Source organism: Cryptomeria japonica, chromosome 3, assembly GCF_030272615.1.
Source record: "Cryptomeria japonica chromosome 3, Sugi_1.0, whole genome shotgun sequence".
Lineage (NCBI taxonomy): Eukaryota > Viridiplantae > Streptophyta > Pinopsida > Cupressales > Cupressaceae > Cryptomeria > Cryptomeria japonica.
This window is the reverse complement of record NC_081407.1, coordinates 239803983-239821977: the sequence shown is the minus strand read 5'-3', so window position 1 is coordinate 239821977 and position 17995 is coordinate 239803983. Positions and strand designations below refer to the sequence as shown.

At 36.3% G+C, this 17995-nt stretch overlaps 1 protein-coding gene across 1 annotated transcript in view; it reads left to right on the top strand.

Moving 5' to 3' along the window:
* The window catches only part of LOC131074376 (uncharacterized), a 56887-nt gene extending 53952 nt beyond the window's left edge, over positions 1 to 2935 (top strand). The window contains exon 4 of the mRNA XM_058010985.2: positions 2601 to 2935. Within this exon, the coding sequence (XP_057866968.1) occupies positions 2601 to 2708 (108 nt within the window). The 3' untranslated portion in view covers positions 2709 to 2935. The remainder of the gene's footprint in view (positions 1 to 2600) is intronic.
* The last annotated feature ends 15060 nt before the right edge of the window (positions 2936 to 17995 follow it).

Below are 17995 nucleotides of genomic sequence, written 5' to 3'. Positions count from 1 at the left end.
AAAATTGGATGGGAGGCTTAATAAAATTCTGTATTTCAGAATTTGTAAGTGTTGCAGGGAATGGTGCAGATGCATTTTGGTGGAGGAAGTCAGAGTATGGTGGACACTTACTGGAGGTCAGAATAATAATTATATTTTTTTTGTTTTTTCATTTGGGTGGCATCCGCTGTAATTACAATAAGATAAAAAAGTAATGAAATACCGGGAAAGACAATAACAGCATGGTGCTTGTGTACAAATTAGGATAGTCAAAAATGTCACAAGTACACAGATTTATTCAAGTAAGATAAAAACAATTTAACCATTACTAAAGACAAAAATTAGTGCAACTGAATTCAAAGCCAACAGTAATTTATTTGCATTGCTGAAGTGTTTTGAGGAAGTAAATGAACATTGAAACAAAGCTCTCTTTTCTCAAGATAACAGGTGGCATCATGGGTTGTAAAGAAACAGGTATCATATTGCTTGTTTCCTCAAACTGTAGACTGATCTCTCAATTTTGTCACAATTCATTAGGAATTGCATGCTTCTCAAATTTCTAAATACCCAATGTGAGTTTCATCAATACGTGTGATCTTATTCATATAAATGGCAATACTCACATGTCATTGGATCAATTCTGAAGATACAATTGCATTTGTGAAAATGATGATGTGATAATATACCTGCTCTTTTTTAAAATTATCTTGCCATAAACAAATGTGCCCCATCATATTGAAGTCCACAAAATTAGGTTTGGCCATGATATTATCCATATTGACTATTTGTCTGCAGGCAATCAATGCTTAATACAACTCGGAAATCAGAATGAGCCTGCAAAAGTAATTCATTGCAGTAATAGTGCATATTATCAATAATAACGATGGCAGTAATTCATAATCACCTAGAAGGCTAGGGCATTGAGTGATCCTTATCAAACCTAAGAATAACTAATGAATGCAAAATTCATCAACAAATTGAATTCACATGGCGAGACACTACGAAATTTGAGAATTAATCGTTCTTTGTAGTTAACAGCTTTTAGCTAGATGTTTAACTCCTGAATTCTTTGGCATTGACCTGAATACTTTGGTGAGATTTCTGTTTAAGGTACTCAATTTGCTTTGTTGTTCCCTCATATATCATGCAGTTTAACTTCTTAGTCATTTTGCTTAAAGTCTTTCTATACTCTTATAAATAGTGAATTCTGTTGGTGCTGCCTCTAGGTTTCTCACCATAGTATGACTTAATTGTGGTAGAGATTATATTTAGTAGTCAATGGTTAGCTGATTGTCTATCTTCTTTGCATCTTTATTTTGCTGGAAGTCAATACTGCATCTTTACTTTTTACATACATTGCTTTTTGGTTTTCCAAGTGTATGAAATTTTGTGATGACTTAGCAGGATTCAACTGTGTAGTTTCAAGTAAATCTTCATTGATCCATATTTCATGAGTAATGGTTCACAAGAACTTTTATCTCATGATCATATTTGTTTCAATCTTGATGGTTTCTTTAACAGGCAAATTAATATTATAGTTTTACCCAGAAATACTAATGTGCTACTGCTTAGTGGACCACTTTTAATGAAATGCTAAGGTTTTTAGAGAAGCTGAAACCAATATCTGCATCATCTGGTCAATCTATAAACAGAGTCTTTCTAGAGTTTGTATAGATACCACTGGAAGTCTTCTATCTCTGGATTTCCTTTTTGTATTTTTTCTATGGCTCTTTCTCTGCTCTTTTCCTTTGAAATCGACATCTTGAACTTGTCTAGCGCTGGCACAACTTGGCAAACGTGGGAACATTCATAATTCACCTTCTATTAGGTGCTTGGTGTACCATTTAAGATTTTTGTTTCATGTGCTTGTGGTTCTTCCTGCCAAACATGCTCTTTGATACCAAGTGCTCAAGTGAAAAATGAAATCCATTATCATTTAAACAAGGCATACATTGTGCTGTAAGCCCATTACAACCTTAATGGTGGATTTTAAGTCAATAATCGACAAAGATAAGCATTTGTTCGTTAGGGAATAAGATTATAGTTTGTATTCCTCAAGTTTTTATGTGTGTCATTTATTAATTGACAGAGTCCAGAAAAATAGAGACCTCAATAGTTGATGCCTGATAACTTTCTAGACAATTGTTTAGTACACCGATTCGTGTAGGATGCATAAGTTTTATAACAACTGGAAGCAGATATAGAGACAAAAGATTTACAAATTTAAAGAACATACAGTCTTCATGCAAATGTGAAGAGTCATATGCTAATCCAGCTTGATGGGATTGTATACCATTTAAGTGTTCATTTTTAGTCAATTCTTCTGTCAGTTTTTGTATCTCGATTATGATTGCTAAAGTGATGTTGTCTATCATATTTCTTTGTGGTGGCTACTTTACATTGTTCCCTGTGAATATGCTTCATAATTTGTGCACTCTTATTTTTCTTATTATTCAGTTTGCAGTATGTTAGTTGAATTGTTCAAATTTTATTGGATTATAAATTATGGGGCTGGTGCATCCCAAAATTTGTGCCACAATCTGAAAAGCATTCAATTTCATATTTTGGGGTTGCATAAAACTAAATGTTGCCATACATCATTTGAAATCTTGTTCATGCAGAAGCGACTAGAGGAACTACCTGAGGCTGAGCTTGAAGTATTGCTAGCTCAAGTTGAGGAGGAAAAGCAACGTCTGCAAAACAAAAATCGTGATGGTTTGAATTTATAGTAGCTCCTTGCACGTGTTATATCCTTACAAGTATTTGTAAATTGATTGTGAATAGAACACTTTTGTGATATTATATTTTCTCATAAAGAATATATTGCTATGGGAGTTCAAGCCAGGCTTGGATGGATTTTCCATTTGACCTACCAATGTGCTAAAATAGTCAGACTGCTTAAGCATCACACTTTCTGACCAGAATTATTCAACTCAGTTTCCGTGTTCTCTTCAAACACTTAGGCTCAAATAAAGAAAAAATCATAAAAGCAATAATTTTCCATTAAAATTTACTTATCTCAAATTCATGTGGTAATAGATTTTATTTTTAGAAAATTTGGTTAGGGCCATGGTTGACTAAGCTGCTTGAGAAGTGGCGCTGACACGAATTTATCCCATCTCTAGACAAGGAAGAAATTATATTAATAATTTAATACCCATACATGACAAATTAAGTCAACGTAACCTAAGTGCATTAGCCTATAACAATAACAGCTCGGGGTTAAATAAGATCCTCAATCCTAAAAGGAACAATAGATTAAAAGCTAAGAGTACAAAAATTTATTCTCAATCTCCTTTAGGGAAGGGAAAGTTTATTCGAATCTTAGGTAGGGTTTTCATTAATTTGTTTGATCATCCATCATCTTACAAGGGAGAGTGTATCTCTTCCAAAAGAGATTTATCCTCTTGTTGAGTGTTTTGAATCTTCTTTCCAGTTTTCAAATTGGATTGATGATTTCTTTATGATTTCTTTTTTCGTTACTGTACTAAGCTAGGTAGGACTAAGATTTAAACTGCCAGCTTGTGGTCTACAACTCGTAGCAATTCACCACTACGCCAAATTTCTATAGACTAAATAATGATGTGTATGATGACATGACTTCCAAATTTATCCAATTATGAATTTGGATGTTGTTGACACGTAAGGTGGAAGTCTAGAAACTATAGAATGTATATCAAAAGAAAAGCTATCCAATCGTGAATTTGAATGTTGTTGAGGTTTGAGCTTAAGTTCATAAACTAGAGACAATATTTTGTTAGGTTTTTGCCTTGTTTATTTATATTTTCATAACTTTGCATAAATAAGCATAAGATGAAAAGATTTAACTTAAATTTCGATGAAAAAGATACACTTATTCCAATTTAAAAGAGGGGAGAGGAATTAGTGTGAAGGCAAGCTTGGATACAAGTTATCATTAAAAAGTTTCAGAGGTTTTAGGCAACACATACCTAGCTTACACTTGTATGCCTTCATAGGTAGGGATATGAGTGTTTGCCAATTTGACATGTGGATTACATTCTAGCTAATGTATATGACTATGTTATTATTTTTAAGTAGATAATGTTTGTAATTGTGAAAATTACATATCCATACCAATTCCCATTTAGTTTTATGACCATTTTGAGAGGATGCCTTAATACATTTACAAATTGACACATAGCATAATCTTGTGTAAAGTTGAGCTCCTCCCCGACTTATTCTCCCAAACTTCCCACACATTTATCCTCTACCTTATCTATATATGCACACATTTGTATACACTCACCTATATTCATTTCATTTATCCATCCACTTATTGCTATTAATCTATTATCCACCTTGATCTAAGGCTTTTCATGTCTTGGGTCGTTTTTGCAAATGTGGTGTTGATTCCACAACTATGGAATTGACCCCTAAAATCTCAAAATTAGAACTAAAATTTTGTATTCCCACTCACCCCTTTCCTTCATCGCTAACTTAAGACACATGATCCTACAACTGCAAACTTGACTCATGAAATTTTAAATTTTGATTTTGAATTTTAGTCAACTCTCATCCATTCCTTTCCCTCCACAAACCTACTTAAGACACATTTGCGTAATTTATACCTTTGTCTTGTAACAACCCTTGAATTGCAACCTCAAAATTTCCCGTCTATCAACAAGATTAAATAACTCTTATGAGCTAATAGCAAGTACAATCTACATATAAAGATCATCTCCAAAATTATTTCCCAATGAACTTCCATTGCAAATCAAATACAATAATTCTATCCATAGACCATTTATGATAAATACAACAAGCTCGTAGTACAACTAAATCAATAATACTTCCAAATAATAATTATGTGCATGCCCAAAATGCAATAGTGATCTAATGTCAAGAATCCAAATATCCACTATAGCAGTGTCCAAGTAACTCCAACTCCATCTAGTGCTTTGGAACTACTTATGGGAAAGGTGATATGAACCCACATAACACTTGGAGCCTCTCCTCTTTAACCATTAGTTTGGTTTGAAGTGATTAAACAAACAACTTATAGTCCATGAAGTGATAGGCATCATATTTTAATGATTATTTTCTCTAGATTCATTGCATATTCATATTCCAACTTACTTATTCTATAATCATACAACATCAACCAAATTAGTCAATGTTCACAACACTATCAAACACATCTCAACACCTCACCTAACAACACAAAAGTGGAGTCAACAACACTTATCCAAAACACACTTACAATCATACGCAACATAATCAAACTGATACATAATTCTATAGCTCCAAAATACTATACAATACCTACCAAAGGAACACTGCACACATCACATACAATGTGAATGGCCATTCTCAATGTCATGTATCTTAATTATTCCATGGGAGGGTCCCTCTACCTTGTAGGTTGTGGGAGGGTTAGGTCATGTTGTTGTGGCAGATGCTCCTCTTGCTCCTTTTGCCCTTCCTCTGCAACTGTGGTGAACCTCGATACTACTATTGCTCATTAGGGGGTTTCACCTTCTACTATGGTTGTGTGTGCTGGGGTACCCCCTCCAAAACCTTTTTCTTCTGCTGGTGGGTGGATCTTTGCTCATGTTGCCAACTTTGTTGCTACTCATCCTCCCAAGGGGAAATCTTGCCCTCTTGCTTGTGCCAAGACCTCCCCTATTTTGGGTTTTGGTCAAGATGTGGTGGACAATGCGGGTTGTGTTGATGTGTTTTTAGGCACATGCGAACACAGATTAAAATACCTTAAGTATCTTATCCTCTCTTGAACAAAATCTCTCGGATGTTGAAGATTAGCTTAAGGATCATTCGAGACGACTCCAAGGTTCATGAATGTAGGGTCACTACGTATGGATAAGCTCTGTTGGTTGATGTGATTATGTTGGAATCACAAGGGGACTTACATTCCAATGCTTGAATGCTTGATTTGCTGGAACTTGATCATCTAATGTTGCTATATGGTGATGCTTTTGTCCTAAACTAGCTTGATTTTGAAAAACTGGCAAAAGGTAAAGGGTTGAGAAGGTCTATTCTAAAGCCTAGAATGTAAGAACATAGATGAATGACTATATGGAACCCTACCGAGTGAGGTCTCACCATCAACTTGAACAATTTGACACAAGCTCAGTGCAATCTTCTAAGGACATTTCAAAGATGTTTGAATCGATACCATCAAACATTGATCACCATTCAAGTTAATGCATAAGCAATGGATGGATGACGATTCAAAGTTAAGCTCATATTATTCTAGTTGACCACACAAGGCACACTTACAATCAGTAAGAGGCTAGTGGTATGGACTAGGCAGATTCCACACAAATGCATTCAACAAATTCTTCCATTCAATCTAATTATTTGTCATCTAACATGAAGATCCAACAAGAAACCATGCACGTTATAAAGAAACACCACACTTCACCATAAATTCAATGAACGTTTTCATTTACAACTTAGGCAACAATTTATGCCTTCTACTCCTACTCTACTCTAATTACTATTCTATTCTCTTAAGACTATCTATTGACTATTAGCTATTCTACTCACTATTCACTATTAACCAACTATTAACCTTTACAAATCAAGAGTTTGAGCTTTATATAGAGAGCTCATTTACAATGAATGGCCAAGATTAATTCTCCATCAATGGCCAAGATTTTACAATGAAACCCTAATTAGGGTTTGTTACTACAAACTCTCCTTAGCCAATGAGAAAATTACATTCAGTGAGTGTGGACCAATAAATATCAAGGGTAGGTACATCGAAGTTTGTGCATCCATGGGTGAGTCTAGTACATTGAATCAAGACTTGTTGAGGTAGACCTTCCCTGGTTGGTGAATGGTGATTGGGATGATGACTAGGACGCCACCTTTAACTTGCACCTTTGTAGATTGGATATATTCATCATCATGAAGAGATATCAAGAGACATCTCTTGATACTCAACATTATCTAGCTTGCTCAAAGTAGTGGTGATAGGAATTATTGATATAGCTAAGTCCTTCCAGCTAAGTCCTTCCATCCTTGCATGCTTGCCTTGGAGTGATTGTATGATCTCTCATTTGCCATCTTATGATCTCTCCATCTCAATATGATAGATTGAGAACCTTGAAGATATCCCGCTCTACTACTTGCAACTATTGAATATTTGAAGTTTTTCAACCTAGTAGCACTTTGAGTCTTCTTAATGCATTCGAGGTGTTCTTGATGTTGATGAAACTTCTTGAAGAGGTCTTCCTTGTATCTTGTCCTTGGTGTTGAAATTTTCTCCTTGAGATCCTTGTTCCGATCTTCCTTCAACCTGGCCCATTTGATCTCTTTCCTTACCCCCTGCAAAACAAACAATTGGGCATCAAACATACATGATATATAACCTCACATAATCTCTGATTCTGATTTTATGCAACTTTCTCCAAATCTAATCAAAGAGAATTGATAAAATAAATTCATTGTGTGGAAGATAAGTTGAGTGCCCTAGGACAAATCTGCGTTGTCTTAAGGTGAATTCGTTGGTTGATAAGCTTGTTGGCTGAGCAAATCCGCTTCTCTTTGGTGCTCAAATGATGAATCTTGCCTGCTTCAAAAGATTAGACCTGTATCTCCAATGATGAAATTCGATCTTATACTGATGGAATTCACTAATGTTCTTGCTAAAGTTCGCTAATTATGCTCCCATGTTTGCATTTGAAGAGAAGATAATGTTTGAGTTGATGGTTAGAATGAATGTTCTAACTTCTCCTTTATAGGCGTTTAGGGTAAAGGTCATGTCTTTTGAGTATAAGGCCGACTTACTTTGACAAAATAATAAATTGTCTTCCTCATGCTGGCCGACTCAACACAAACTTTCTTCATCTTGTCTTTAGATAAATTTGCTCTAGGCCTTTTGAAAGGACATGACTTTGAGGTTTGCTCTATGTCCTTTGGAAGGACAAGGTCCAAGTAAAATTTTGCTCCATGTCCTTTGGGAGGACATGACCTATAATGAAAATTCGCTTTTCGTCCTCAGGAAGGACAGGACCTATAATGAAAATCCGCTCTTCGTCCTTAGGAAGGACATGACCTATAATGAAAATTCACTCTTCGTCCTTAGGAAGGATAGGACCTATAATGAAAATTCGCTCTTCGTCCTTTGGAAGGTACACACACGATTCTAGACAAAACTCGCTCTAAGACTTCTCCAAGGTATACCAATTGGACAAAATTTGCCCTAAAGTCCTTCTAAGGTACACATCTTCAAATTCGCTCTAAGGTCTCTATGAGGTACATACTTGGCAAAAATTCGCTCAAGGACCTTGGCAAGGACAAGAAACAAGTTCGCTCTGGATCCTTAGCAAGGACAAGGTCAAGGTAGGAAATTTGCTCTATGACCTTAGCAAGGACAGGGTCAAGTAAGAAATATTGCTCCATCACCTCTCCAAGGATAGGGTCTAAAAGATTCTCTCCATGTCCCTAGCAAGGTACCTATCTCTTGATAAAAAAAAAATTACCCCAAGCTTTGAGCAAGGTACATGGTTAAGTGAAAAAGTTCGCTCTATGTCCTTTGGAAGGACAAGGTCAAGGTGAAGAGTTCACTCTATGTCCTTTGGAAGGACAAGGTCAAGGTGAAGAGTTCACTCTATGTCCTTTGGAAGGACAAGGTCAAGGTTCGCTCCAGGACCCCTCGAAGGACATGGCTTGAAAATCGCTCATGGACCTCTCCAAGGACAAGACTTACTAGTTTTAATCTCAAATCTCAACAAGGTACATGCTTGAACAATGCCCAACTTAGCAAAATTTCGCTCTAGACCCTAGGAAGGTACATCAATAAGTCTAAGTTCGCACGGTGTCTTTTAGAAGGTACGCACATGTTTTGGACCAAACTCGCTCTAAGACTTCTCTAAGGACATGACTTTGGAAATCTTCTTTCACTTGGTTGGTTTTGAGTTCAAGTTTTCCAAACTTTCCACATAAAAGCACCATCAATTCGACCCTTAAAAACACCTATGGAGGAAATTCGCTCTAGGAGCTTAGCAAGGACATGACCTTGGTGAAATTTTGCTCTAGGACTTTTGCAAGGTACGAGAGTCTATGTCCTTAGCAAGGTACGAGGTCTAGGTACTTGGGCAAATTTTGCTCCAGCGAGGGAGCAAGGTAAGCATCCTTAGGAAAGATTCTTGACTTAGTCCTTTCACATGACTTTGCTCAATTTGTTCAATCCTCAACTCTTTCATCTACAAATTATTTTTTTTTGCAACACTTAATGTCTTACTTCACTCCACTTAGGAGACAACCCTGACATGATGACCCTCTAGATACTTGAGAAACTCTATCCCTTCAATGCAAAGACTAATAGAAAAGACTCTAACACAACCAAGAAAGCAAAAAGTGGGGGGTCCCCATTTACAATGGGGCGATGTGTGAATATTGTTAGATAGTTCAAATAATCGGAAGACAACTAAGAGGGGGGGGGTGAATCAGTTGTCACAGATTACCAGAACATTTAGCAATTAAAACTTTAATACCGGAACCCAAAACATTAATACCAGAATGTTTAAACCAAATACCGGAATAGCAGTTAAACCAATTAAGCATAAACAATAATCATAGAATAAATACCATCCACATGACACCAAAATTTATACGTGGAAAACCCGATAAAGGGAAAAACCACGGTGGGAAGCCTACCCACAGTTAGATAATACTTCTGCAATAAGTATGTGAATTACAATTGAAGGGCCTGCACTTGCAGAAAGGCCAACAGTCTAGAGCGCACTGCTCATCACAATAGGAGTCTCACTGACTACATAGAAATCTAGACTACAATCCAAAAGAAGTGTTTGAACTGCAAAGATAGCATCTCCTATGCCTTAGTACAGTTCCGGTTAAGTTCAATACCAGAGGACTAAATTCTCTTACATAAACCCAATTCGATCTCCAATGATCGACCAAATCCTCCGCCTGAATGATATTACATTATTCACACATTACATATCCATATCCATTCCCTAACCTTATCTCTATTGTGATCTCCAATGAGATCTTACATCATATATATACAAACCCTTGACCATAAACAATCAGGTCGGCCACCAGACAATAACCAAATACATAATTACAAAACATGTCAACCTTAGACCAAACAAATAATATCCAACACATAAGATATCCTGGAAACACATCAAGAGGTCCAATCCACACGTTACATTAAGTTGGTCCATAACCTAGATCAACCAAGACCCAATATAGGTACACACACTAAAGAAATGATCTCCATCCGCCAAGTCTCGAATATGACCACCAACAACATCCTGAATCTCCACCAAAAGCTGCACCAACACCACTTATGCATATCATCAAAGATCTTCATCAAAAGCTCTGCCGGTGAAACCCTTGCCGGAACCACAAGCCAAGCTTCCAAGCAAGCAGGATAGAATCCAATCACCAGACCAAAACCAACTTACTGAATATGAACATGAGTATCATGAATAAGCCAATTCCATAACCAAACCATATCAGAGCCTATCGGATCATGCCAAATCCAAACCAACTAGAAACCACTCAACCTACCAAGACCAGAAGGGTGCTGGTAAAACATCCAAACAACTAGTGTTGACATCAATGACAAAACATCAATGCAACACATAATCAATTTGACCAAAATGACCAACAATCTCCCCCTTTGGCATTGATGGCAACACTAGATGTGAAAAACATCTAAATACCAAGAAATGTCAAACAAGTCTCCCCCAATGGAAGACAACCAACAATCTCCCACATACAGATGTAGTAATGAAGTTCTGAAACAAAGACCAAACTCCCCTATGAATGATGTCTATGTAAAACTCTGAATTATACATATATCTCTCTCCCTAATGTATACAACTCCTTAAGTTTTTCTTTTCTCACATCAATATCTCTCCCCCTTTGACATCAATGCCAAAAATCTGACAAAAATATTAAAGCAAAAATATAAACCACTGAATCACAAAGCTGACTACTCCCCCTGAGCAGTAGCATCTCCACATCAGTGTCAGAATGAAAAATATCTCTGAGAATGCATACTGGACTGATGCCAAACCACATCAATCAAGGTTCTACTGGAGGGGCAGAAACTCCCAATCTGTCTCTGAAGTACTCAAATCATTCTTTAAGCAAAGGTTTAGTGAAGATATCTGCAATTTTCTCTTTAGTGTTCACATAAACTATTCTAACTTCATTTGCTTTCTCCTTCAAAAAGTTGTACTTGATAGATATGTGTTTTTATCTTAGAATGAAATACCGGATTCTTTGATATATCAATAGCAGCAGAGTTATCACAGTGAATAACTACCAGTCCAATGCAATGCACTTTGATATCCTTCAACATTTGCTTCATCCATAAAACCCGTGTACAGTTAGTAGCAGCAACAACATACTCAGCTTCAGCAGTAGATAAAGAAGTACATGATTGCTTCTTGTTGATCCATGAAACAAGTTTCTTTCCAAGAAAGAAAGCTCCATCAGAAGTACTTTTCCGGTCATCAACACCTCCAACCCAATCTGCATCTGTATATGCACATAATGTAAAGTCATCATCCTTAGGGTACCACAAACCATATTCTGATGTACCTTGCAAGTATCTAAAAATCTTTTTCACCACACTCTCATGATTTTCTCTAGGATCACTCTGAAGTCTAGATGCAATACAAACAACATTCATTATGTCAGGCCTAGTCTGAGTCAAATAAAGAAGACCTCCAATCATAGATTTGTATCTTGTAAGGTTTACCGATGCAGAAACATCTTTTCTTGTCAATTTCTCACTTGTAACCATAGGAGTACTTACTGATTTAGAATCTCCCATACCAAATTTCTTCAACAATTACCTAGCATACTTAGTTTGACAAATGAAAATACATTTATCAGTTTGAATAATCTGCAAACCTAAGAAAAATTTCATTTCCCCAATCATAGACATTTAAAATTCTTTCTCCATATTCTTAGAAATTTTCATGCATAACTTATCTTCACCTCCAAAAATAATATCATCAACAAATACTTCAATAATCACTATATCATCATCAGTGATCTTATAACTTATCTTCACCTCCAAAAATAATATCATCAACAAATACTTCAATAATCACTATATCATCATCAGTGATCTTATAATATAAATTACTGTCAGCATTACCCTTGGTAAAACCAAACTTCAAATGGTATTTATCCAACCTTGCATACCAAGCTCTAGGTGTTTGTTTCAATCCATATAAAGTTTTCCTTAACCTGCAAACCATGTTTGTATCATCTGATAGTGAAAAACCATCAAGTTGCTCAATATAAACTTCCTCATTAAGATCCCCATTAAAAAATGCACACTTAGCATCCATCTGATAAACCTTGTAGTTTTTGTGGGCAACATAGGCAAGAAATAATCTTACTGCTTCAATCCTAGCTATCGGTGCAAAGGTCTCTCCATAATCAATTCATTCCTTCTGAGAATATCTTTTACAAACCAATCTAGCCTTATTCCTTACAACTTGACCATCCTCATTCAATTTATTCCTAAAAACCCATTTAGTTCCAATAACATTCTTATTTTTAGGTCGGGGAACGAAAGTCCATGTGCTGTTTTTCTTGATCTGATATAATTCTTCTTCCATAGCTTTCAACCAATATTCGTCTTTACATGCCTTAATTATTGATACTAGTTCAACTTAAGAAATTAAACATACCTCATTAGTTGTCAGTGTTCTTCTTGTCATTACTCCATTGTTCTTATCCCCAATACTCTGATCTTCTAAATGATTCAATCTCACATACCTAGGAGTTTTCTGACTCTCTGTTCCTTTTCCTGGTTCTTCAGTTACTGTAGAATTTTCTGATACTGTCAGAGTAACTGGCTCAACACTCTATTCCGGTAAAGGTGCTACTAGTTCAGATATAATCATTTCCACCATCGATTCCCTTTCATAAACTCTGATTTTACCTCTATTCAGCTCATCCACTTTGACATTAACTCTTTCCACAATTCTCTGCAATCTCTTGTTATAACATCTATATGTCTTGCTTTCGTTAGAATAACCAAGAATATGCCTTCATCACATCTAGGATCAAATTTGCCAATGATATCATCTCTCCTGATATCATTTACTACCAAAGATTTTGAAATACTTAATTGTAGGTGTATTGCCAAACCATAATTCATAAGGTGTCTTACCGGTTTCACCTTTGATATGTACTCTGTTGAATGTATAAACCATTGTGCTCACTACTTATCTCCAGTAGATATGAGGTAGACTAGCTTTAATCATCATTGTTCTAGCAGCATCCAAGATAGTTCTATTTTTCTTTTCCACAACTCCATTTTGCTGAGGTGTCCGGGGAGCAAAAAAAATGTCTTTTTATACCATGCTTCTCACAAAATTTATTAAACTCACTGGATGTGAATTCTCCACCATGATCTGACCTCAAACATTTAATCTTCAATCCTATCTCAGTTTCCACTTTAGCCTTAAAGATTTTAAACTTTTCAAATGCTTCAGATTTTTCCCTTAGAAAAGTAACCCACATCATTCTCGAATAATCATCAATGATTAGCATGAAATATCTATCACGTTGAAAACTTTTAACTCTATCTGGGCCACACAAATCAGTATGAATAAGATCATAAACATCATTAGATTTACCTTGTATACTCTTAAAAGAGGTTCTGACCTGTTTACCCATTTGACATTCTTTTCATACGGGATTATAGGGCTTCACAATCTTAGGTATATCTCTAACTGCCTTAGTTGAACTGATCTTCACAATGCAATCAAAATTCACAGGACATAGTCTTTTATGCCATAGCCAATTCTCATCAATTTGTGCAATAAAACATGTCTTCTCATCGGAATTCAAATGAAATATATTACCTTTTGTCTATGTACTGGTTGCAATCTCCAAACCAAATTTGTTAATGATTTTGCATTTTCCATCCTTGAACTCTAATTGAAATTCTTTATCCACCAATTGTCCTACACTCAAAATATTATGCCTTAAACCTTCAACATAATAAACATTGTTAGTATTGTTCTTACCATCCAGTAATATAGTTCATTTTCCTTTGATCATACATGTTTTGTCATCTCCAAATCTAACCAGACCGCCATCAAATTCTTGCAAAGATAGAAACTTCCCTTTATCTCCAGTCATATGATGTGAACAACCTCTATCAATTATCCATTCATCCTTGTCTTCAATTTTAGCTGCAACTGCCTTCTCTTCAGGTACATTCTCTTCCAGTGTCAGAACATCTTCCTTGATAGCCAGGAACACCATTCCTTCCCATTGCCGGTACCACTAGCAGAGTCTTCTGCCAGTTCATCATCAGAATTAGTAATGCCTTCCTCATCCGCTATGTAGCATGATTTGTGTATGTTTTTCCTATACTTATACTTGTTCTGATATCCAGGGTTAGGCTTAAAAGATCTTCTAACTCTTTCTTCAAATGTTGAATTCTTTTCAAGACATCTAGATGCAAAATGACCAATCTTATTACATGCAAAACATTTAAAAGGTGTTTTTCCTTCATACTTACTTCCTACCGGTCCTTTAGGTACTCTTATAGAAAATAGTGCTTCAAGTGGCTCAAATTCATCATCTTCTCTCTTCATATCATCCAATTCCTTTGCATATAAAGCTTTCCAATCTTGCTTACCGATTGCTGATGCAGATGTATGTAAAACAGGTTTAGTCTTCACAACTCCAAAAGGTCCAAATTCTTCAAGCTCAAAAGCAGATAATTTTCCAACCAAGGTATCCCTGTTGATAGATGTATTAGCCATTGTTCTCAACTCATTAATAGCAGTAGCCTTCATCTTGTAAACTAGTGCTAGGCTCTCAAAACTTTAGAAACAATTTCATCTTCACTCAGAGCTCCACCACAACATTGAATTCCGATAACAATCTCATTTACCCTTTCAATGAATGTAGTAATCATTTCATCTTCTTCCATCTTTAGGTTTTCATATCTCACCTGGTAACCATCAAGTTTAGCAATCTTCATTGTAGGGTCACCTTCATTAAGAGTCTCCAACTTATCCCATATAGCCTTTCTAGATGATTTGTGGTCAATCCCATTATTTGCTGATCAAAAAGTGCACACAAGAGGGCTTCTCTTGCTCTACAATCATTCTCAAGCTCCTTATCCAGGTTTGTCAAAGGAAGATTGTCAGATGTCAGATTATGAGGTGTAACACCATTCTGTGTGATCTCCCAAATCTCCTTTCCAAGACATCTCAGATGAGTCTCCATCTGAATCTTCCATACTATGTAATTTGTTCCATCAAGCCTGGGGATATCCCTCTGAAAGATAGCTCCAGATGAACTGGATGAACTTGAACTGTTAGTTTCCATAGGATCTTCCTTAAGCAGTTAAGCTTTCTGTAGAGAGGACCAAAGCTCTGATACCAATTGTTAGACAGTTCAAATAACCGGCAGACGACTGAGAGGGGGGTGAATCAGTTGTCACATTTTACTAGAACATTTAGCAATTAAAACTTTAATACTGAAACCCAAAACATTAATACCAGAATGCTTAAACCAAATACTAGAATAGCAATTAAACCAATTAAGCATAAACAATAATCACAGAATAAATACCATCTACACGACACCAAGATTTATATGTGGAAAACCCGGTAAAGGGAAAAACCACGGTGGGAAGCCTACCCACAGTCAGATAATACTTTTGCAATAAGTATGTGAATTACAATTGAGGGGCCTGCACTTGCAAGAAAGCTAACAGCCTAGAGCGCACTGCTCATCACAAAAGGAGTCTCACGGACTACATAAAAATCCAGACTACAATCTGGAAGAAGTGTTTGAACTGCAAAGATAGCATCTTGTCCTCACCCCTTAGGGTGGTCCTATGTTCGGTCTGCCCGATCTCCTATGCATTTATTGTCTTCGGGGTTTGTTATTCCTCTTTGTCGGCCTTCGGTGGTTGAAAATTAATCCTTGAGGCATGTATAAAAGGGAATTCAATGCCCTCATTCAAAGACAGATGAAAAACGAAATGACAGATAGAGAGCATAAGGAGAAGATACAAGATTTCAAGGTCATATTCAAGCATTCAAGTCTTCTTCATTCATCCATTGGAACAACATTACAACATTCATTTGCAAGCATGTGTGTGTGTTAGGGTTTTGTCATGTTACATGTTATTTCATACAACATTTGTGATTACATTCAAGAAGCAAAGCAATCATCATCAACAAGTTGCAGATCTACAAGGTATACATCTCCATTGTTTACATTCAAGCATTTGCAATTACTTTCGTTCTAGGTTGATTCCTCAACCGAGGTTTGACTGAGGCAAGCCCATATCCACAACCCCCTTTTCTTCTTTTTATGTGTGTAGGTTGTAGGTGTGCAACTGTAATTGTAGGTTTGGGCTTCATTTGCAGAGACAGAAGAACCCTTTTCGTTTCGTGGACTTTGTGGCGGACCATGTACTCTCGCCACGGTCCCGACAACTTTTCTCCAAATTTATAGGGCAGATCCGCGTCAGTTTAATTAGCTCAGATCCGAAGTTACAGCGCGATCTCGAACTGGTAGCTCCTCATTTCACTCATTTCTTCTCCCTTTTCCACATAGTCAACAAGTCAACTTTCTCATTTACAAAAGAGGGTAAATTACACTTCAACCACTTGCAATCCACTTAGAATTCATATCCTTGTTTCCCTCAGATTTGGATCTAGCAGATTCAACCCCTCTTTTGGATGTAAAGTTCCTCCTAAGTGAAAATCATCCTAGTGGCTTCCTTTTTCTCTCATAGGTGGGGAGTCACTAGGATCCAATTTTCCACTGTACACCAGCCTTAGGTGGTTGACGTTTTGTCTTGTCAGCATTTTTCTCCCTGTGATGAAAGTCTTATTATGGGGAGTCCCCCTCTTGATCCCCCTTGTGATGGTGTTCCAAATGACAGTATTGCTTGGATTATTGTTTATCGACATAGGAGATATTGTTCTTCCTCCTCCCAAACTCTTCTATGAGTTTTGGATGTTTTTTCTCCCCACCCTTCATTTGGATTACTAGTTATTCTACTAGTGTGTTGTAAGTGGTATGCTAGGGCCTTTGTTGTCAATGGCTTGTTCTTGACCATTTGTTTGTGCCTTTCTGGTATGTCTATGTACAGGGCCAACCCTTATTTTGTTGCTTTTTTAATTAAAAACATACATTCCATACTTTAACTTCTTAACACAAACCTTGTATCATTCACATAAAATATTATTTATACACACTATACATTAACTCCTATATGCATGCAACTAATATAGACGTGGTATAGCTATCAAATTCTTTGTAATTCTAATGCATCCAATGGTGTTAGCACAGTATACCAATTAGATGATTCTTTCAGGAGGTGTACCATTTAAATGAAATAGATGCCCAAGCTTAAACAATATTTTTTGAAGAAATGGAATTTTATAACTTATTCAACTTAAACAAGAATATTGTCGGTGTTGGATATTTTATAAATTCAATACTCTCAACAATTCATAAGAATTGTAGACATTTAATTTCTATAGTCCATAATTTTTTATAATGGGTCATGGATGATGTAGTTTGATCTGAAATGTTGAGGAAATAAACTTGCACGACCAACACCAAAAGATGCACGCAAAAATTCATAAGAAGTTAATTAAAGAAACTACTTATAATCTTTAGGGGTTGTGAGGTTTTAGAGTTTGACATACTTTTATAATTAAAAAGGTTGAATAAATAGCAACAGCGACAAAATAATGCTTTTACCTCCTATGTTTTTGTCTCTACTAGGATCATGAGGATAATCCTACTTGTTGTGACCATTTCACATTGCCCCATCAAGATGAGGACCCCCCCTTTTTTTTCAAGCCCTAGCCTCTTAGTCTAGTCTCTCTTCTTTTCGCAAGATGAAATGAGTAAGTTTATAGGGTTTAGATGTCATGTCAGTTATCAGGAGTCCAGCTGAAGAGTCTAAGGAAGTTGCTAGTTAGCGACACTCCAAGATTTTAGAGTTCAAGCGTAAACTCCAATCACTTTAATTATC